We start from the raw sequence: 22,412 nt of genomic DNA on the forward strand, positions 1-22,412 counted from the left end.
ATTAAATCTCTCTCTTACTAGGATTTTAATTCATCTCTTTTACATGGTACTATGATTTCCCTCCATTCTCTTCCTATTTTTATTCCTATTCTCACATATCAAATCCACGACATATTAACTTCATCATTAGATAATGAAATCAATGAGCGGATTCTCATTCCTTTCATTAAGCTTAAAGAATTAAAACATAAAGTGGAATCGAGATAAAACTAAGAAACTCATTCTTAATGATTTCCTTGGGTGAAGTTACGGAATGTCATTCCATTTCCTCAAAATAGGGTGTGAGGTCTATATATGTTTATTATATATTTAAATGTATTAAAATAAATAATTATAATTAAATATAAATATAAATATTTTAATATTCAAATATTTAAAGACATCAAGTCATTTCATATATTTAAATATTTTTAAAGTCATTAAAATCATAGAAATGAGTTATCAAAAAAATAGTTTTACTAATATAACATTACAATAAGTCATTGATAAAAAACAATAAAAAATGTTTTTTTTTTTTACCTTTAGAAAACAGTTCAAAATCAATCATTTTCATTTTCATTTCATTTTCTCATAATCACGTAAAACACTTTAATTGAATTCTCGATTTGGATTTCATTTCATTCTGGTTCTACTTCCTCTCGTTTTTGTTCTCTTCGCACATGATTCACTAAACACATATTAAGGAAAGAAATTAGAGACTACTTTATTGAAAAACATGTAGAACTTGCGAGAAAGACTTGACTAACAAAATACGACAATAATCAAGGAAAGTTCAACTTCATATTATTACACATCTTACTGAAATGTCATTGAAAACTAGACAGGAAAGGCTTCTAGTTCTTGAATAGTTCCAAGCAATGTTCTTGATCCAAGTCCCTGCCCCAGAACTTCTTGTAATACTCAGCATATGTGAAATTCTTGTAAATGGGTGCAGATCCATCTTCTGTGAGAGGCTTTGCAGGGCCAATTACTGCATCATTGCATGGGCAGAGGAAAGAAGCCACTGATAGCCTTTCACTCTCTGCATTCACAACGGCCCTATGCCATACACTTTTGTATTTCCCATTACTCACAGCCTATAATCATACTAACTTGTCAGCAACCCTTTATTAGCACATGCCCATTACCATCATTAAAACAAATTTTTAAATTTTAAAAAGGCAAATATTAAAACCCGAAAGTACTTCTAAATATTAGGAAATGCTTTTAATTATTTTAAAATTATTATCAAATAGACTCTTATTGTACCTGTAATTGATCGCCTATATTGACCACAAAAGCACCGGGATGTGGCTTGATAGCGAGCCAAGTACCATCCTTGAGAACTTGAAGACCTGCCACTCGTAGGTCTTGAAGAAGAATGGTAAGGGCGTTGGGGTCTGTGTGTCCTGGCAATCCATAAGTGAGCTCGGGTTGTGGACATGGCGGATAATAGTTTACAGCCATGTGTTGCCCTTGTTCACCAAAAACATTCTTTATATGATCCTTTTCCAAGCCTAAACTCTCTGATATCATTTCTTGTAGTCTAAACCCAAGTTCTCTTACCTCTTTACAATAACTACTCACAATTTCCCTAAGAATACAACAAAATTTTGAATTAGGATTTGTTCGAGAATTTTTTCTTGACTTTAGTTAGAAGTCAAAGTCAAAATCATAATTCTAATTAGAGAATTAGAAAATTTTAAGATATCATATCAATACTTATTAAAGATGTAATTTAAATCATTCAAAATATACAGTAAAACCTAAATCAAACAAAGAAATGAAATCAAATATAAGTAAACAAGATTAACATATAAAATAATAAAATTAAATTCAAGTGTAAAGTAAATGAGATTTGAAGCATGTATTAAACTCTTTTTTACTAAAACTTTATTCCTTAACAAAAAATAAAAAATAAAAAAATTGGCTTTTTTGGCTTATTCATATATCCTATTGACCCAACCACTCTTTTTGGGGCTTCTAGTGGAGTCTACCTGGGCCCATAAAAAATTCTACACGTCACCTATTAATCATGTACACATAATTGAATTTGCTTACGTCGACGCGGATTCTAAATCAATCCATTGTCAATTAGAAAACACTATGAAATTGGTATCGTCAAAAAACTGACAAATCTATGTGCCCACACCATTTGATGTCGTCATCACCGTCCAAAAGTAAGACTTTTGGAGCCATTAGCAGCTCAAAAGCGTCAAAAATTGCTCAACATATTTAATAAGGTAGTTTATCACTTACGTTATCATAGATAAACCTAAATCTCATTACCATTTTTTTTCGTAGTAATTCAGTTGTTGTGTGTGTGTGTGTTTTTTTCTATATTTTCTGTCAACAACCGACTTTATTCACATCCTTTAAGGATTTAAATTTTGATTTTACTATATTACCTAATTAATAACATAATATTTTTTAAACAATTGGACTTTCAATACAGTAACGTATTAAAAAGACATCATTTGTATATCAGGTTTTTACTATATATCCATATGTTTATATCCTTGATACTTAAAAGTGTTTTTAAAGGAAGTATTTTCTTTAAAAGTATTTTTAGAAGAATCGTTTATTAAGTGTTTTTCTAAGAAATATTACAAGTGATTTTAGTATTTTTAAAAGTATTTTATAAGTTTTGTCAAATACTTTATTTATTTTTTCAAAACCACATTTTAAGTTAAAAACGTTTTTTAAAACCACCGTCAAACAAACTCTTGATCTCATTTATCACACAAATTTAATGAGTCAAATATGCAATTCAATAGATATAATTTTTTTATCTTATATTTTTAATTATATAAATAAAAATGAAAATGGTGATAGTATTTTTCTTATTTTGATGTGACAAAAAGTTTGGTGCCCATATTCTAGATGTCGATAAAATCCAAATATTGAAATATTATAAAAATGTGTAGCACATGATTAACTTTAAGAGATTCTCTAAATCAAATTCATTGAATTAAGAATTAAGGTGCTACCTTTTGAATAACTACATGCCCAATGAGATTTCGGCCCCAAAATTTGCAATATCACTAAAGTTAGCTAAAAGACAAAAGGAATCTATTTCACCACTTTATAGATTCATTCAATGTACTTGCTCATTTATCATATAGAATTTAATTTCTTTCTATTGTGCATGATTTGACATCAAGTATTACGAATTTAAGAAAATAAAATAACATGATTGAGTTTCATTCATAATACTTGATATATTATGAGATTTATGATATTATAATTCATTATTTCACGTGATCATCAGAATCATCGTATGGTGTAGTACATGAATATCAAGTGTAGTACATGAATATTATAATAAATAAAATTTTTGGTAGTACATACAAAACAAGAAGACGATAAAATCTTTTGTTTCTTTCGTAATCAATTTACAACATCTATGACCTAGAAGAGTTTTTTAAACGTTAAAATTAAGGTTTTATGCTAGTTTCAACGTTTGTTTGTATGATTTTTGACTTTAGTTACTTTTGTTTCTGTTTTTCTATTGTTGAAAACAAGAAGAGGTCGTGATTAAAGTCTTAGTTTGTATATACAAAATAAGAAAATAATGATTTTTATATTGGACTTACAACACCTATGATAGAGAAATTTTTTTTAAACATATTTTAATGTGATTTAATAATAATTACTTCTATTTCTACTTCTACCATTGAAAGTAGGATGAGGTCGAATTAGGCAGAAAGTTGAAAGTTGCTAGAACAGGTTCGAGAATAAGAAATCAAAAAAATTATACAAAATACAAATTCATACAAAAAGAGAGACGACTTAGGAGAAGAAATCAAAGACTTACTTGAAGGAAGGAGGATTGGAAGGCCACTCAGGCGTGTACTGATCCAGAGGATAACAATGGAGTCTGAGATAATCTCTCCAGTTATGGACCTTCTCCTTATTCACATTAAAGCTGGTTGACAACCTCATTGTCTTGGTGGGATCATCGGAATACAGCTTCATCTTCTCCTCCACCGGCAGTCTGTAGAACTCATCGGCCACCTCCAACATTTTCTCCATCATTTCTGCAGCTACCCCATGATTGATCACCTGGCACAAAAAATTAAATCAGTTCATCCATGGAGTCAATCTCAAACTACTAACATATATATATATGGTTTTGTTTGGAGACCTGGAAAAAGCCATAGAGCCTGCAAGCATCGGCGATGTGTTGGATGAGTTGGGCCCTATTTACGTCGTTGCCGAGGTCGATTATGGGGACATGTTTACACTCACTCACTTGGGAGAGTCTCGGCCTCTCCGGCTCTGGCCTGATGTAACTTTGTGGCAAGGTCAAGTACCGGATTCCGGTGGACAGCACCTTTGATTCCATGGACTTATATATGTAGCAACCTAAGGAAAATTGGATAACCACTCTCCTGAGCAGCTTCCTGGAAGATGAGTCTGGTCACTTGCACTAAAATATACATATATACGTGAATGAAGGGAATGTGAGGACAAGTTGGGTTGACTCGATATCTCAAGTCTTTTGGCCACATATTCATCTTACCTTTATCTCGTAGAGATCATTAATCTTATGTTTCATTCGATGAAGAATGAGAGAGAGAAAACAATAATTATCAAGGAGAATGACTTCTCCTAGTTGGTTGTAATATGAAAAATATCGTAAAAATTCAAATATATTTAAAATTAATTAAAATTTTATATATTTTAAAATTATTTAATTTTTATGAAAGAGTTAAAGATAAATAAAATGAATTTGAAGTAACATATAAAAATAATTTATGAAATTTACATCATTTTTTATTTTTTTCACTTTTTTTTCTTTCAATACTCGGGGAACCAAATATAGCTTAAAAAAATTAAAAATGATTTTTTTTTTAATAGTTGAAGCAAAGGGGAAAAGGCATTTTCAAATTTAGAAGATTGTCATCTATCATATTTAGCTAAATAATGATCGAAACTTCCATATAATCAAACATCTTTGTTTATTATAAAAGTCTCCCATCACAATTTTCTTTGTTTTATATCCACAGAAATGATCACACTGTAATGAAACGGTTTTACTTAGAAAACTTGTAGTAAAAATCTTGAAAGCGAAAGTATATATATATAGTAAGACCTACCAAAATTATTGAAAATTATGAAGCTAGCTAGTATGTATACTAATGAGATAATCATATATTCCTAATCAAAAGTAATTGTAGGTAGTTACAACTTGTTAATTTTATACTAATTTCAATTTAGAAGAAATTTTATATTAAGAGTTTGTTCGTAATCTTTTGAAAAAAATACTTGATAGGTGATTTTCTTATTTTACAAATTATTTTCACTAAAAACGTGGCCAAGTATGCTTTAAGAATGGCTTCAATGGGGTCGTGTTTTTACATGTGCCGAGGCTAAGTTATACATGTGATCATCATGATGAAGGAAAATGAAATTAAAGACAATTTGCGGACATGGTTTGCTCATAGAATGTGTCCAAAGGCGGCGGCTGCAGGGAAGAATAGTGGCAAAACGTACCAGATCTCCATGGATAACTTTTGGATGAGTTTCAAGTCATATTGGCAAGGATTAATTTATCAGAAGAAAGACTTGAGATGAAGTTATTACAAAGGTTTATCCGACAAAAGGGACATCACTAATTAATAAGAAAACTTTGGTAAGTGATGATCTCCTGCAATGTCAGTGTCATGATGTAGTACGTTATCCCCCCAACCCTCACTACACGTCTCGAGAAAAAAATCCCACATCGGAATTGAGCCCAAAACACACGCCAGAGGGTTGGTTAAATACATGATCGATGATCACTGTTTGCAATAAGCCAATTGCAATCATTTTGATGTTTTAATGAGAGTAATCTTTGAAAAGTCATAGAAAGAGGCACCCACCATGCTGAAGGTTTCCACTCCTGCAACTAGGCCTGTGATATCTCGACCTCTTGTAGTGATGCTCATCATCAATAGGAGAATAGCCAGAGACTATTGACATGAACAGCCAGGACATACCCTACTTGTCCTTGTGATATCATCAACAATTATTCATGTGACGTCTGCAACTACGGATGACAATGAGACAGATTTTTTCGAGTACCCATCCCTCCTCACCTCTAAGAAGATGAGTTTAGAATTATAATAAATAGGGACAGATTTGAGATTTTTTAAAATCCAAAACAAGTTCAGGTAATACTGATAACTCTCGGATGAAGAATTAGAACGGAAAGATCTATTAGAAAATGAAGTATTGGTTCTAAGCCTATACTTAAACTTATTAGGTCTGCTTCGGGTTTGAACTCATCTCGTTCAACCGCATTAGCTGCTAAAGAATGGATGATAAGAAGGTAGTCAGAACAGCTTCCATAATGTCCGAGGAGGTTGAATCAATAATAACAGAGTAGGCTATGATCGTATCCTCTGCACATTAATCCAGGCCAAGCGTGAAGCAACTGCTTTGAGAGAAGGGTATTCCTTATCCTACACTAGCTCGTGCTGTTGCCATCCCCATCTGCAACTACACAACTGTCATTTATTTTCCCTTCTGGCAATACCAATTAAGCTCCAACCACGCGGACTTTCTAGTCAAGATGCCTTTCTAATTGTGGATGGATATATCTAATTTAATTTTTACGGTCCTGGGTCTCGACCATTCCATAACATCCGTGACAATAGGTGAGTGGGTGGTTCTGGGTGGTTCCCATCAGACCCAGTACATTGGATTTATGAGATCATTTCCCATGTGCGCAGTTAATGTTATGCACTGGGTCCTCTAGATGCTTTTTTTCCTTAATTTCCACATATATGCCATAAAAGGGTTCAGCTCTTGTCGAGTGGTGGACACTTGCCAGCTGCATGTGAAGCCAATATAGAAATGGATGAAAATTCTCCATGGAAGCATGTGACACGTGGTGAGACACATGATCCCTTTAATTTCTCTCTCCCGCAATCCCCGGCTGATAATCGCTCGTAATCTTATAAATATTATCTTATCTAAAAGGAGTTCATACATATATAATATTATAAACTTTTTTTTCTACTCAATTTGAGATATCATAATAACCACTTAAATGGTTCAAAGTAGATAATTTCTACATAATTGAAAATGAGTTATTATAAATGATATCAGATCCTTGATTTTAATATGAGAGTTCGTTTAACTCTACAAAGATATTTGTTTATTTGGTTTCATAATATTTGTTATACTTACATAAAGACGATATCCTATAATAGATGTGAAAAAAAGTTTATGATATCATAAATATTGGCTACTTTTATAATCATATAAATATATTTTAAAGTTGTCGGGATTTAAAGGACTCAGAACAGCTAATATTTATATTATTGAGAACGGGTGGTTGCAATTCTAATCCAAATTGCAAGTTGAGAAGTATTAATTACAATCCTAACCCTAATTGCAAGTTGTGAAGTAGTAGCTAGATATGAGGAGTTGAATCCTTGTAGATGCTGACCAGGCAAGATAGTTAAAGCGATGACTGTTCTAATGTAAAATATAAAGAAAGTCGTTGTCCACCCAGTAGTTCTTTCTTATCTACACACTACTATGAAAGAGTATGAGCTCATCTTTTCCTTATCCACACCCATAGCAAGGCCGTGGATGTCAATTAAGTTCAAGTTTATCAACTCAGAGGATGGGTGATGGAGGACTTAACCAAAAATTATGAACCCATTCAAATAATTCTCAGGTCAAGACATTTTGGCGTACATATACATAGAGAATTGCCAGACTGTGAAGCATGTGATGCCAGGGATGACGGCAAGGGTGTCCTTGTGAACCTACGTCACGCTATGACAGCAGTTGTAGAAAAAATCGCCCACTTCTGGACATGTCTCAAGGTGTCCACATGTTGGAGTTAAATTGGATTATTCTCGCCATTATCATATGGTTACTTAAAAAGGGCGTTTGACAATATTTTTAGATAGTATAAAGAATGTTTTAAAAAAAATTAAGGTGTTTGATAAAATTTATAAAATATTTTTTAAAATTTTAAATTATTTATAATATTTTCTTAAAAAACATTTGATAAATGATTATTTAGAAAACAATTATAAAAGAAACAATTTTACTAAAAATATTACAAAACATATTCTTATTAGAAAATGAGTTAAAAACAAGGACACACAAAACCTCTGAGATTGATCGAGTCATTTCTACTGATTATTGATGATAATATGATTTTTTCTACAACCACTTGTCTTAGCCTTGTTTTTTTTAGCACTCTATCCTTATACCTTGGATTATATGCGTCCCTTTTTTTCCTGGTTAGCTTTCAAACTCATCTACATGTATTTGTCGGGTTGTTTGCATATTAAATTGGGAATCAATTTGATTTGGACTTAAACATGATTGACGTCTATTTGTCTGGTATTCCATGTCGGTTAGGGAAAAAGTTTCTACCACTATATATGTAGTGGGCTCCTTTACAACTCATTCCCTTTTGTAACAACCTTAAAATGTGTTTACTCATATAAGAGGAAAAATATCTACTAATTAAAAGGAGATGATTGTGCATATAGTATTATAAACTTCTTCTCCTAACTACATAATCACCCCTCATGTTAGATTAGTTTTGATAACATTTGTAATAATCCACTTCCTCTTATATAGATATCATTTAATCGATCATCTAAAGACTATAATTAATCCTTTTACATGGAATATAAACAAACCTAAAGATATTACATGAAGCTTCATAATTTATTCTCCTACATATATCACTAAAGCTCTCCACATTTATACTAATGTAATTCTTTTGAGTTAAAAAAACAATATTTCAAACTTTCGATTGAAAAGCTATACAAACTATTGTGCTAGCAAAAACTTCAATGCAAATATATTAATATAAAAATATAAAAATCAAACAGTCTATATACCAAAGTACATAACGTTTTAAAGTAGTTCAATCAATCATGCTTATATCCATGAAAGAAAATTTTAGCATACCATAGGATAAAAAAATAGCTATAGATATTAGATATCAAAACATTCCATGTTCTCCCTTATTGTATATTCACACCTTGAAAAATAAACTTTTTTTTGTTTCCATAGAGTATCTTTCATTTTTTTTTTCTCATATCTCTATCTATCACATATAATTTTTATAAGTCTATCTTTATCTTATAATTTTTTATTTTTATGACTTATAATATCTGTGAAGATATTCTAAGTAGTTATTATTATTATTATTATCTTTCATATAAACACAAAATTATATCTCAACTAGTAATTCGAGATACTTTCTACCACAAACTTAAACAAACTCCTTTTAACTTGTTGAAGACATTAACAGAAAATTAAACTTGGCCAACCCCACAATAGACCTATCAACAGAAGGAAGTCATTTTCTCTTTCTTAATTTCTTAGCCTCTTTCTAAACCTACCCTACATTGTTGTTCCGATATCTCATTCCTAACAAAGACTTGAAAATAGAGAAACATCCACACAATAGATACATAACTAAAATTGCATCATTTTTCCATGGCTAGCTATTGAGCTCATATACCTACATTCGTTGGCTTGTCTTGTCTCTATATTGAGCAATTGGGAATTGATTTGATTTGAACTCAAATGTGATTGATGTCTACCTATTTGGTATCCCTTGTGGAGAAAGAAGTTTTTTCCACTATATAGTTAGTGGGTTCCTTTAGGGTCCATTACTTTTTGTAGAGACCCTAAAATGTGTCTACTTAATTAAGATGACATATGTATGTATGTGTGTATATATATACAAAACTGATTTTGATAACATTTTTCATAGCCTGCTTTCTCTTATATAGAAATTATTCAACTAGCCATTTGGTTTCTACAATTAATTTTTTTATGTGGAATATAAAGGAATTAGAAGATACTTACATAAAGTTTCACACTTGATTTTCCTACATATATAGTTAAATGTCACGGACTTAGTCTTTTCCTAAGCTCGTGTGACACTTAGATAAGTCAAGACCCTTGAGCTTGCTAAGTCAACCTTACTCTCGATGCTTAACTTGTTAGACTAATATGCTCACGACTTGGAAGCTTTAGAAGGCGTAGTAGGCAACTCTTAAAGAATGGAAACTTTTATTGCTCAAAGAAAGCTTTACAAGTGCTTTGGGAACTCACTTGCTTGGTGCCTTGGCCAAATGAGGCATTCACCTATTTATAGACACCAATAGAACTCTCTGGAACCTTGGAGGGTTCCTTACAAATCAAGAAGATTCTAGAATACCCTACACAATTCTATGTACAAGCCTATGTACAGGAATATACAAGATATCTCTAGAATTCTCTAGAAAGTCTTGGACTCTTCTCATGCTTTCCACCATATTGTAGAGATGTGTGGACTTCTCTAGGTATCTTTAGAATCTTCCACACTTTTCCCACTAATGACTAAGTGTAAGAGTCTCCAGAAGCTTCATGGGCTCTATATAAACCTATGAGGAGGCTCATTTGAAGCATCCCATGACATTCTCCCCCACCTAAGCCGCATACGTCCTCATTGCGTCTTCCGCCCGAAACCGCTCAATCTGCTCTTGGAACTGCCATAGTGCATCTACTGGCTCCCAACTAGCCTCGCTTTCTAGCATTCCTTTTTATTTCACTAAGTACTCCATAGCAAGAGACACGCATCGTCTCCTGATGACTCAGTTTGCAATAATGTGTTTTACCACCTTGTCATAGGAGGTCACAACCGATGTAGGTGCCCTCTTAGAAAACCCTCGGCTTGGATCATCCTTGTCTTCATGATATGGTTTCAAGTAACTTACATGAAAGACAAGATAAATCTTCAACCTTGGTGGTAACTCAACTTTATAGGACACTGTCGACCTTCCCAAGTATGAAGAAGAGTCCTTCATACCTCCTCACAAGGCCCTTATGCATCGATCTTAATGACTTGAATTGTTGAGGAAGGAGCTTGACAAGTACCATGTCTCCAACCTTATACTATGTGTGACATTGCTTTTTATCAGCCCATTTTTTCATTTTCCTAGCGACCTTATACAAGTATGAGCGTGCTATGTCAGTTTGCTCGTACCACCCCTTCGCGAACTTGAAAGCCATTGGACTTCTCCCCGTATAGCCTATTGTTAATGTGTGAGGAGTTAATGGTTGTTGCCCTATAGCTAGCTCGAACATGCTCTTGTTGGTTGCCTTACTCATTTGCAAGTTGTATGAGAACTAAGTTATATCTAGCAACTTAGCCCAATCCTTTTGGTTGACACTCATGAAGTGCCTCAAGTATAGCTCTAGTAAGACGATCATCCTCTCAGTCTGCCTATTTGTCTGCGGGTGAAAGTTTGTGGAGAAGTGAAGCTCTGAACCCATAAACTTGAAGAGTTTCATCCAAAACTTCCTAGTGAAATGCAGATCGTGATCACTGATAATGTACTTAGGCAACCCCCAATACTTGACTACGTGCTTTAAGAATAGCCTTGTCGTCTCTTCCACAGTGTAGTTAGTCGAGGTTGCTATGAAGGTCACATACTTAGAGAACCTACTCACTACTACCATGATAGAGTCATTGTCCTCTGACTTGGGTAGCTCGATGATGAAGTCCATGGTGACGTTGTCTCATGGGCACTCTGCTATTGGAAGTGGTTCCAACAGGCCTCTAGGCTATCGTTGTTCCATCTTGTCTTGTTGGCACACAAGACAAGTCCTCACATAGGCCTCAACTTCATCCCGTATTTAAGGCCAATGGTAAGTTGACTCAAGTAGTGCCCTTGTGCATCGTTGCCCAAGGTGCCCAATCTACTTGGTGTCATGGCATTCCTTAATTAGATTCCACCTTATGTTCCCTCACTTAGGCAAATAGAGTTGTCTCCCTTTAGTGTAGAGTAGGTCGTCCACCACCTAATACCGCTTAGTTTTCCCTTCATGAGCCAGGACAATGAGACTCTTAGCCATTGGATCATGTTGTTGCATCTTCCTTAGAAGATCCATTATGTCTCTTTGGGGTTGACTTGTCATGGATGCTAGTTCTACCTTACAGCTTAGGGCGTCGGCCACATGATTAGCACTTCTTAGCTTATACTATAGCGTATAGTTGAACTCAACTAGGAAGTCTTGCCACCTAGTTTGCTTAAGACTTAACTTTTTCTGTGTTTAGAAGTAGCTAATGGCAACATTGTCGGTTTTCACTATGAAGTGAAACCCTAGAAGATAGTGGCTCAAAATGCGCAAACAATGGATGATGGTGGTCATCTCATTTTCTTGCATTGTCTAGCGTCTCTCTATGTCATTTAGCTTGTGGCTCTCGAAGGCAATTAGATGTCTTTCTTGCATAAGGACTCCCCCAATAGTGAAGTTTGAGGCATTCGTGTGTACCTCAAAAACCTTGGTGTGGTTGGGTAGTGCCAACACCAACTTCTCAGTCACAACTTTCTTTAGATGTTCAAAGGTTTGTTGGCACCTTTCATCCCATTCTTATGCCTTGTTCTTATTAAAAAGATTAATGAGTGGAGCTGCCCTTGCCAAATAGCCCTTGATGAATCGCTGATAGTAATTAACTAAACCAAAGAAAGATCTTAGTTGAGGTACCTTGGTTGGTGGATCCCATTCTTGGATGGCTTTCACATTGCTATTATCCATCATCAGTTTGCCATTTTTGATGCGATGCCCTAGGAAGCTTACTTCTTCCTTAGCAAATGAGCATTTTTCCTTCTTTACATATAGCTCGTTCTACCTTAGGATCTTGAAGACCTTCCTTAAATGTTCTATGTACTTCTTCAAAGTGTTACTGTAAATGATTATGTCATCCAAGTACACTACCACAAACTTGTCTAAATATGGGTGGAAGATCTTATTCATGAGTGTGCAGAACGTCGTTGGGGCATTGGTAAGGTTGAAGTGCATCAATAAGAACTCGTATGAGTCATACCTGATCACACATGTAGTTTCAGCTTGTCTTCCTTCGCAATCCTTACTTGGTAGTAGCCCAACCTTAAGTATTGCTTTGTGAAGTGTCTTACCCTACCAAGTTGATCGAACAAGTCGATGATGAGCGAAATAGGGTACTTGTTCTTTACCGTCACTTTGTTGAGTGCTCGGTAGTCGATGCACATCCGTAAGGACCCATCATGTTTCTTTTGAAACAAGACCGGCGTGCCATAAGGAGCTTTGGATGGTTGGATGAGCCCTGCGTCCAACAACTCCTTAAGTTGTCTTCTTAGCTCCTCCAACTCAGATGACGCTATTTTGTATGGCCCCATAGCAAGGGGCTTAGCTCCCAACTCCAACACGATCTTGTGATCCTCCTCTCTTCTAGGAGGGAGTCTTTTGGGCAATTCGGGTAGAATCATGTCCTTGACCTCATCAAGGACTTTCTCGATTTCCTTAGGCATGGGTCCTCCTAACCCATCATCCCTTTCTTCCTTAAGGGTGGCAAGGTAGGTCACCTATTTTCTCTTTAACCCTTTCTTTACTTGTATAGCCGATAACAGAGGGGTTTTGGGCAAACCTTCGATGACCGTAAGGATCATGTATGGTTTCTCCTCCTCTAAGATAACCATTGAGCATAGTAAGGGTAGTGGCACGACCTTGACCTTCTGTAGGAAGTCCATCCCAAGTACCATCTTGAAGTCGTCCATGGGTGCCACTGTGAAGTTGATTCTTCCTTCCCAAGAGCCAATGTGCATAGCTACCCTACGAGCTACTCCGTGTGATGGCTTGGCAGCTAAATTAACTGCCTTGAGCCAACCTCATTCCTTGGATGCTTGGAGCTCTAGCCTCTTTGCCTCATCCTCTGAGACAAAGTTATGAGTGATACCAGTGTCCACCAAGACCTTGGTGGCTTTCCCATTTACAGGGCCCTCTACATACATTAGCCCTTTTCTTTGAGGCATCTTAGGCACCAGTTTGGCCTTGAGAGCGTTTAGGAGTTGTAATGATCCCACATGAGCATTGCCCTTCCTTCTCATTTTCCTCGATCATTACATTTAGGACTTTCCTCTTGAGGTAGTCTCGCGCCTAGTGTGACCCATCGCATAGAAAACAATTGGTCTTGGGTGTGAACTCCTTTCGTTTGTTTTTACCCTTACCATCCTTGCCACTAGAGGTCTTACTTGATCTTTTATTAGGGGTGTACCCCCTTAATCCATCGTATTTCCTACCTTTGGCATGATTATCCTTGGATTGTGGCTTGGGCTTGGAGGATTCTCCCTTTTTATATTCCACCAAGGACTCTACTATTACCATGGTCATGGCTAGGTCTTGGACACCACGTCTCCTCAACTCTTGTTTGGTCCAGCTTTGCAAGTTGTCCATAAAGTTGAATAGTAGCTCATCCTTGGACATGTTAGATATCTTAAGCATAAGCATAAAGAACTCTTTGACATACTCATGGATCAAGCCCGTGTGCTTAAGATGCTTCATATTCTTCCTTGCTAGGTAAACAACATCCTCAGAGTAGAATTTCTTTTTGATTTCTTGCTTAAAAACATCCCATGTGTTTATGGTGCACATTTTTTTTTAATTTATTTTATATATCGGTAAACCTCCGACACCACCATAGAGTAACATTATAAGTGAGGTAGAGGGTCGTAGTGCGTACCTTAGTGGCTTCATCCGTTAGTGCGATAACCTTAAAGTAGCGCTCCATGTGCCACAAGAAGTTATCCAACTCCTTGGCATCTCTCTTGCCACTAAACATGTGTGGCTTGGGCACCTCCACCCTTGGTGCCCCTTGAATGGCCATGAATCACGCTGATATAATAGTCTTGTTCATGGCCAGCTCTTATCGAATCTCCTAGTCTCGAGTCTCCATGCGAGCAGCCAAGGCCTCCATCCTTGACTCCATACTAGCGAACATGCTCATGACCTTGTCTTAGAAGGACATGAACTCCTCATGTGACACCGGTTGAACTTGTAAGCCTAGAACCACATCACAAAGGTCTTAGATCTACTCCCTTAGATCCTTTAATCCCTTTTCCATGCCTTGCTTGATCAAGTCCACCACTTCCCGAGTGTTTGCCATGGCTAGCTCTAACTTGGCTAGTCCTGCCTCCATGTTGGCAATGACATCACAAGATCTATTTTTCTTGTCTCTGCCCTATGCAGTAGGCTTGGTCTCCCTTCCACGGGTTTGCTCGCTAGTCTTTTTTATATTGGAACCCGACATGCTTCCTTTACTATGCCCACTTCATAGCCGCGCTTTGATACCAATTATCATAGACTTAGTCTTTTTCTAAGTTCGTGCGACACTTAGACAAGTCAAGACCCTCGAGCTTGCTAAGTCAGCCTTACTCCCGATGCTTAGTTTGCTAGGATAAGATGCTCACGACTTGGAAGCTTTAGAAGACGTAGTAGACAACTCTTAAATAATGGAAGTTTTTATTGCTCAAAGGAAGCTTTACAAGTGTTTTAGGAACTCACTTGCTTGGTGTCTTGGCCAAATGAGGTTCTCACCTATTTATAGGCACCAATGGAACTCTTTGGAACCTTGGAGGGTTCCTTACAAATCAATAAGATTTTAGAATACCTTACACAATTCTATGTACAAACCTATGTACAAGAATATACAAGAGATCTTTAGAATTTTCTAGAAAGCCTTGGACTCCTCTCATGCCTTCCACCATAGTGTAGAGATGTGTGGACTTTTCTAGGTATCTCTAGAATCTTCCATACTCTTCCCATTAATGGCTAAGTGTATGAGTCTCCAAAAACTTCCTAGGCTCTATATAAACCTATGGAGAGGCTCATTTGAAGCATATTGTGACATAAAACTCTTAATCTTTACATTGTAATTCTTTTTATTTTTATAGTTGAACCTTTCAAAATGGCTAAAAGAACAATCTAACTTTCAATTAAAAAAACTATACAAATTGTAGTGCTAACGAAAGGTACAATGCAAATATGCTAATGCTAGAACACAAAGATCAAACAATATCTATATATAAAGGTACACAATGTTTCAATAAACCATACCTATATTCATGGATGAAAAAAAAAACTTCAGTATATGTAAAAAAATTTATAGAAAAAAATACATATACAACTATTAGATACCAAAATACCCCAAATTCCCACCTCTTTTATATCTATGTCTTGAACAACAAACTCTCTTTCTTCACTGAATATGTCCAACTCTTCTTCACATCTCTATCTACTACATATAATTTTCATAAGTCTATTCATATTTTATAATTTTTTTCCTTTCATGACTTATTATATCTATAAAGATATTCTTAATAGTTTTCTTTACCATATATAAAAAAATTTAATAAAAAAATAAAAAAATCATATCTCAATTAGGAATTTGAGACGTTTTCCACCACAAACTTAAACAATCTGCCACCCCCCCCCCCCCCAACTAGACTCGGTCAATAGAAGGGGTCTCTTTCTTAATTTCCTAACCTCTTTGTAAACCCATTGTACATTATTCTTCTGATATCTCATTCCTAACAGAGACTTGAAAATAGAGATACCGTAACTCAAATTGCGTTATTTTGATTGTCAAGAGGAAGCAATGGAAAACTCAAATTTGTAGGAACACTCTTTAGTCTGGGACGATAATGGGCCAAAGTTTTTTACGAACCCACTTTGCCTCGTCCCTAATCAAATAGGTTTGAGGTTAAAATAAACAAGTTAAAAGTGGGTTTGAATATATATATATATATATATATATATATATATATATATATATATATATATATATATATATATATTAAACGTAGGATAGGTTTGGGGCGGGAACTAGTATGACCCCCACCTATCCTCTCTCAATTATATATATATATAATTAATTTTAAAAAATAATTTAATTTAATTTTTAAAATTTTTTCATTTTTAACATATATAAAATAATAATAAAATAACTAATTCAATTAAATACATTACAAAATTATAATATTTTATTTATTTATAAAATACATTTATTGTAAATGTAATTAACATTTTTAGAAATTAATTTTAAAAATAAGTTAAAAATTAAAAAAAATATTATTGAGGCAGGACAAAGTTCGACCCATACTCAACCCTTCCCGTTGCCATACCAGAGTCTCATAGTTATTATAGAATATGGTAGATGGTGGCTGGGCCTTCACCACCTTTGGTCATGCTTTAATATTAATTCTGATCTGCAAGCTTGTAATCTGAGTCTTTGAATAATTGAAGAACCCACAGAATAGTCATGGAAGCTGCTAAAGTCTTTGGTTTGAAATTTCTCTCACCTGCTACCTCAGAATATAGGGTACAACTCAAAGCCGCGTGAATCAAATTTCTAGTGAATTCAGTCAATGTCAAAGCCACGAGGATGAGACCAAAATCATCCTAGACAAAGGAATCAAAAGTTTAAATTTCTAGTGAACTTGACCAACTCTTTGTAATGCAAATTTTCAAGGGGATGAAGTATTTTTCTTTTGTGAAAGAAGCTTAATTTTATAGTCTAACGTTTCCAACCATGTGTCATACTTTCTAACAATTTTTGAGTCACGCCAATTGTCTCGGCAATGGGTGGTGATTAGAATTTGACTTCTACTAGGGGATAATTGGATATATGCTAAATTTGTTGTAAGATCGGGGGTATGATAAGCTTTTACAAGCTTATGAAATGTAACATATTGTCGTAAGATTGGGGGTATGATAATGATCTTTTATAATAATATAACACAAAAATGTAATTAATTTAGAGGTTTGTTATCGAGGTGTAAAGGATAAATATTTGATATGGAGAGTTTTGGTGTAAAATTTTTTGTATTAGTTTTAAAGATATTCATCAAATTCATAATCAAATGAAGATTAATAAAAATCTTATGAAAAATATCAACGTATTATCATATTAGAGATTAGGCAATCTGCTAACTTGAGTCATATAATTATTGGATATTGATGGTACGAGGATCTATGTACAACATTGAACAATAAGAAAATCATATTAGAAATAAAGAAAAAGCTTGGGAAAAAAATGAAATCTTTGTATGTTTTCGATGAGAGAACCAAACGGAGAAATGTAAAAGAAGAAACGGAGAAATGAACACAACAAGCACCGTTGACGGACGATGAAGAAACGGAGGAAAGAAAGCGAAGGTTGTTTTGTTTGACCCACCAACCAGTTTTAGTTGTACTGAGAGGATCCCAACTTTCATCAAAACCCTAATTTCTCACCCGCCAAACACCACCAGGAAAATGGAGAGATCAAGCCAAGAATCCCACCTGAGATCTGAAAACTGCGTCACATACGAGTCCCCGTACCCACTTTACTCCATGGCAATCTCTTCTTCAACCCAGCACCACCACCCCCGCATCGCCATTGGCAGCTTCATCGAAGAACTCAGCAACAGGGTCGACATCGTCTCCTTCGACGAAGACGCCCTAGCAATCAGGACCCACCCCGGCCTCTCCTTCGACCACCCTTACCCACCCACCAAGCTCATGTTCCACCCCAACTCCCGCACATCCCCGGATCACCTCGCCTCCTCCGGCGAATACCTCCGTCTCTGGGAAGTTCGCGACAATTCGATTCAACCCCTCTCGGTTCTCAACAACAGCAAAACCAGCGAGTTCTGCGCCCCATTAACATCCTTCGATTGGAACGAGGTCGAGCCTCGGAGAATTGGGACATCCAGCATCGACACCACTTGTACCATCTGGGACGTGGAGAGGGGTGTTGTTGAAACCCAGCTGATTGCCCACGATAAGGAGGTGTACGACATTGCTTGGGGTGAAGCAGGGGTTTTCGCCTCGGTTTCCGCTGATGGGTCAGTGAGAATTTTCGATTTGAGGGATAAGGAGCATTCTACAATCATATACGAGAGCCCCCAGCCTGATACTCCATTGCTTAGATTGGCCTGGAACAAGCAGGATGTGAGGTACATGGCTACCATTCTGATGGATAGTAATAAGATCGTCATATTGGATATAAGGTCGCCAACAATGCCGGTTGCGGAGTTGGAGAGGCATCGGGCTAGTGTCAATGCCATTTCTTGGGCTCCCCAGAGTTCCCGTCATATTTGTTCAGGAGGGGATGATTCACAGGCACTCATTTGGGAGTTGCCCACGCTTGCTGGACCCAATGGAATCGATCCAATGTCGGTATACTTGGCTTCGTCTGAAATTAACCAGCTGCAGTGGTCTGCAGCTCAGCCAGAGTGGATTGCCATTGCCTTCTCCAACAAACTGCAGCTTCTTAAAGTTTAGGTGTGAGATCATTTCTCTTGTCATCTATAATTCAAACTTAGATGTGTTGTTAGTTCGATTACGCTTCTTCTTCAGACAACATGAGATTGCTGTAGAAAAAAATGAGAACTATTGCTAAGTTATTAGAGCTAGTTTTGTAGCCTTAGATACTCAACTTTATTACTCAACTATTCAGAATGTTTGAGTTGCTTGCTTTGATGTTGGAATTATTTTTTTTATTGTTTGTTCATTTTGTGATCCTGTGACTTCATTTGAATCTTGAAAGTACTGTGGAAATGGGAAAAAGAAGTAAGAAGGAATTTCAAATTCTTTTATTTGTTTTGTCAGGAAAAACGTCGAAGAACATGAAACATAATGGAAGTTATTTAAATGCATTCGTTCAAGTTCTTTGTGCTCTATGTAAAATGGGAATAAATTTGGTATTAGGATCAGAGGAAAACACAAGGATGGATTTGGCCTGTTCTTATTAATCAGTTGGCTCTTCTGAAATCTCTTCAATGAAAAAACCGACTTATTGCAGACCTAAGTTTCCTCTGGCATTGGGTTTTGGGGTGCAACACAATTCAAATTGGTGTCATATCAGAACCATACTGACCAAGGTTGGTTGTCGAACAAGAAACCAGACTGAATAGAGGAAGGAATTAAACCAGACTAACACATAAGACAACAGCTTGGTTTGGTTTGCGCCTCAAGTTCGGAGCTACTTTCCTTCTTTGCTTTTAAAACTGACCATTTGCTTCCCAAACTTCCATATATACCCTAGAAGCCATCAGATGCTCATCAAATTTACCATAATATGGTTTTCTGTAAGATAGATAGAAAGACAAGGTAACTTACTGATTTCCTTAGAAGCCAGAAATAGCCAGAAATTGTCTTAAAACCTTGATGTTGAGTGGGTAAGCAACCTGAGGAGATTAACCAATGTAGGCAGGGTAGAAGAAATTAGAGGGGATTAAAATCAAGGTAAAAAACAGGGGCTTTTAAGGTTTTATAATTTGATTGATAGCCTCATCAAATTTAGCTATAGATTTGGTTTTATAATTTCATTCGAATTTTTCCATAGTTATTGACGTGTCATTATGCATCAAATATTGTAGTTTAACTGATGGATTGATTTTACTATTTATCCAATTTTCCTCTTTGGGATATGCTTCATGTTTTCCTTTTTTTTTTGCAGTCTGTTGTGATGGTGGCATTTTGAGGGAGATGGTCTCAGCTTCATGTTTTCTTGGTCAAGAACAAGGGCTAGCATGGCGGGAATTGCTCTCCAGATGCTTTGGTTCTTGATTCGGATGTTGTACTTCTGTAAGCATTTAGCTTCTCAAGGCCAGGCATAGTTTGTTGTATTATTACGGATTTGCAGCCTTGTAGTTGTATATTTTAAACTTCAAGAAGATAATTATTGCCGAGTGTGAACTACTCCTTTAGATCATGACACAGCTTAGTGTAGCTACTTCCCCCCTCCCCTTTAAATCTGATTGATCTGTTCCTCTTGACCTCTCCATTTGTCTCAATGGAAAATGAAATCATTTTTTTTTTATAGCCAACTATAGCTTGTATTCAGAAGCACCAAAAAGAGGGGACACACCCTATATACATAGGTAGGATACAAAAAACATTGCAATACAAGCACCAAACATTTACAAGGTTAGCCTGCAAAAACGAGTCAAGCTATCCACAATGAAGAGCATCATAGGACTCCAAAATAGAGGGGTTTTCCATTACAATGAAGCATGAGACCACTCTAATAGTCATTTAATGAAAATTTTTAATCAGAGAGCTCTTCTTCATCGAAAACCCTTTTCTTATGCTCCTTTCAAATACACTGAAGTAAGCAAATCTGACCATGCACCAAACAAAAAAGAGGGAGGCTATTATGAATAGCTCAAGGAATGCATCTTTTTTAACTTAAATGAATCTTGGAACCAATGTGTCCGTGTTGTGGGATGAGACTGCATTTAGATTGCAACATTGATCAGTCAGATGAGTCCAGCCCAATATCTAATAGGCTTGATAAATTTTAAGAAAAATACTCTGCCCAAGGAAAACCCTAAGGTTATGTTTGGTTCCCGGAAAATACTAAGGAAAGAAAAAAAATGCAAAAAAAAATGATTTTTTTATATTTGGTTGTCCTATGAAAAATATCAAATAAAATCAAATATGATTAAAACTAATTAAAAACTTATGTATTTTTAAATTATTTAATCTTTATATTGATGAGTTAAAATAAATAAAATGGGTTTGAAGTAACAAAAAAAATAATTTATCAACTTTTAATCTATTTTTTTATTTTCCTTTGTATTTTCTTTCCCTCTACTTTTCCTTTGTATTTTCTTTCCCTTGCATTTTCCTTCAAATTTTATGGGAACCAAACATAGCCTAACGATTAAATCAATGAAGTCCTAAGTTCAATCAAAATAGAGCATGAACTTCATACCTGACTAAATATCATGGATTTTTTATAAAAGTATGGTAATTTTAAAAAATAATTCTTAAAATTAACGTAGTAAATCTATGGTAGTTTTTGCCAGATAAGAGGGAAGGATATTTGCTTTTTTTATGAAGTTGGAAATCGTCTCTTGAAAAGATGATTTCAAAAAAAAAAAAAAAAAATAGCAATTGGAAATTGTCTCTTGAAGAGACGATTTCCCAAAAATAAAAAATAAAAAAATACCATAATAGGAAATCGTAAAATATTTTTAAAAAAATATTTGATTTCAAACTTCTCTATATATAATTTTTTTTTTAAATAGTTTTTTCAAAAGACGATTTCTACTTAATTTTTTTTTTTTGGGAAATCATCTCTTGATTTATTTTATTTTTTTTAAGAGACGATTCTCACTTTGTATTTTTTATTTTTTTGGAAATCGTCTCTTCAAGAGATAATTTCTAATTTTTTTGGAAATCGTTTTTTCAACCAATGATTAGTTAATTTTATATATATATATATATATATATATATATATATATATATATATATATATTTTGTAAAAATAGTCTTTTTAAGAGACGATTTCCAACTTCATAAAGAAAATAAACATCCTTCCTTCTTACCTGATAAAAACTATCATAGATTTGGAATTATTTTTTCATTATGATAATTTAAGAATTATTTTTTAAAATTAGCGTACTCTTATAAAAAATCCTAAATATCATAAAACTTTAAGGACAAAGTGACTTTTCAGCTTTTCATGATCTTGAATAGCCAAGTCAAAGAGCCGCCCCACTTACATCCTATCTCCCCCTTTTCTTGTAAGTTGAAAACAAGACTCTTTGTTCACACGGTCTTCTCTAATCCTACTCTTTTCACCCTCCTCTAATGGTTTTAT

General features: G+C 35.1%; 2 protein-coding genes across 2 annotated transcripts; one reads left to right on the forward strand and one right to left on the reverse strand.

Annotated features, from left to right (window-relative positions):
• Nucleotides 1-678: 678 nt before the first annotated feature.
• Nucleotides 679-4,384, reverse strand: LOC117932890 (protein DOWNY MILDEW RESISTANCE 6). The gene is made up of 4 exons (XM_034854199.1): nt 4,127-4,384; nt 3,797-4,044; nt 1,249-1,573; nt 679-1,076 (listed from the first exon to the last, which is right to left on the reverse strand). The coding sequence occupies exons 1-4, from the start codon at nt 4,325-4,327 to the stop codon at nt 834-836; spliced, it is 1,017 nt and encodes a 338-aa protein (XP_034710090.1). The 5' UTR covers nt 4,328-4,384; the 3' UTR covers nt 679-833.
• A 13,619-nt stretch (nt 4,385-18,003) lies between these two features.
• On the forward strand, nt 18,004-20,623 carry LOC117934265 (protein TRANSPARENT TESTA GLABRA 1). The gene is made up of 2 exons (XM_034855936.1): nt 18,004-19,083; nt 20,261-20,623. The coding sequence occupies exon 1, from the start codon at nt 18,073-18,075 to the stop codon at nt 19,081-19,083; it is 1,011 nt and encodes a 336-aa protein (XP_034711827.1). The 5' UTR covers nt 18,004-18,072; the 3' UTR covers nt 20,261-20,623.
• Nucleotides 20,624-22,412: the final 1,789 nt, after the last annotated feature.

The sequence above is a fragment of the Vitis riparia genome, chromosome 16 (assembly GCF_004353265.1).
Source record: "Vitis riparia cultivar Riparia Gloire de Montpellier isolate 1030 chromosome 16, EGFV_Vit.rip_1.0, whole genome shotgun sequence".
NCBI classification, from domain to species: Eukaryota; Viridiplantae; Streptophyta; class Magnoliopsida; order Vitales; family Vitaceae; genus Vitis; species Vitis riparia.

What these genes read in the sequence shown, in the direction of transcription:
- LOC117934265 (XM_034855936.1), top strand. Translation starts at nt 18,073, where the DNA reads ATGGAGAGATCAAGCCAAGAATCCCACCTGAGATCTGAAAACTGCGTC.
- LOC117932890 (XM_034854199.1), bottom strand. Translation starts at nt 4,327, where the DNA reads ATGGAATCAAAGGTGCTGTCCACCGGAATCCGGTACTTGACCTTGCCA. An exon ending in GGCTCTATGGCTTTTTCCAG is followed by an intron (nt 4,045 to 4,126) that starts GTCTCCAAACAA and finishes TTTTTGTGCCAG; the next exon opens with GTGATCAATCATGGGGTAGC. An exon ending in ATATAGGCGATCAATTACAG is followed by an intron (nt 1,077 to 1,248) that starts GTACAATAAGAG and finishes GTATGATTATAG; the next exon opens with GCTGTGAGTAATGGGAAATA.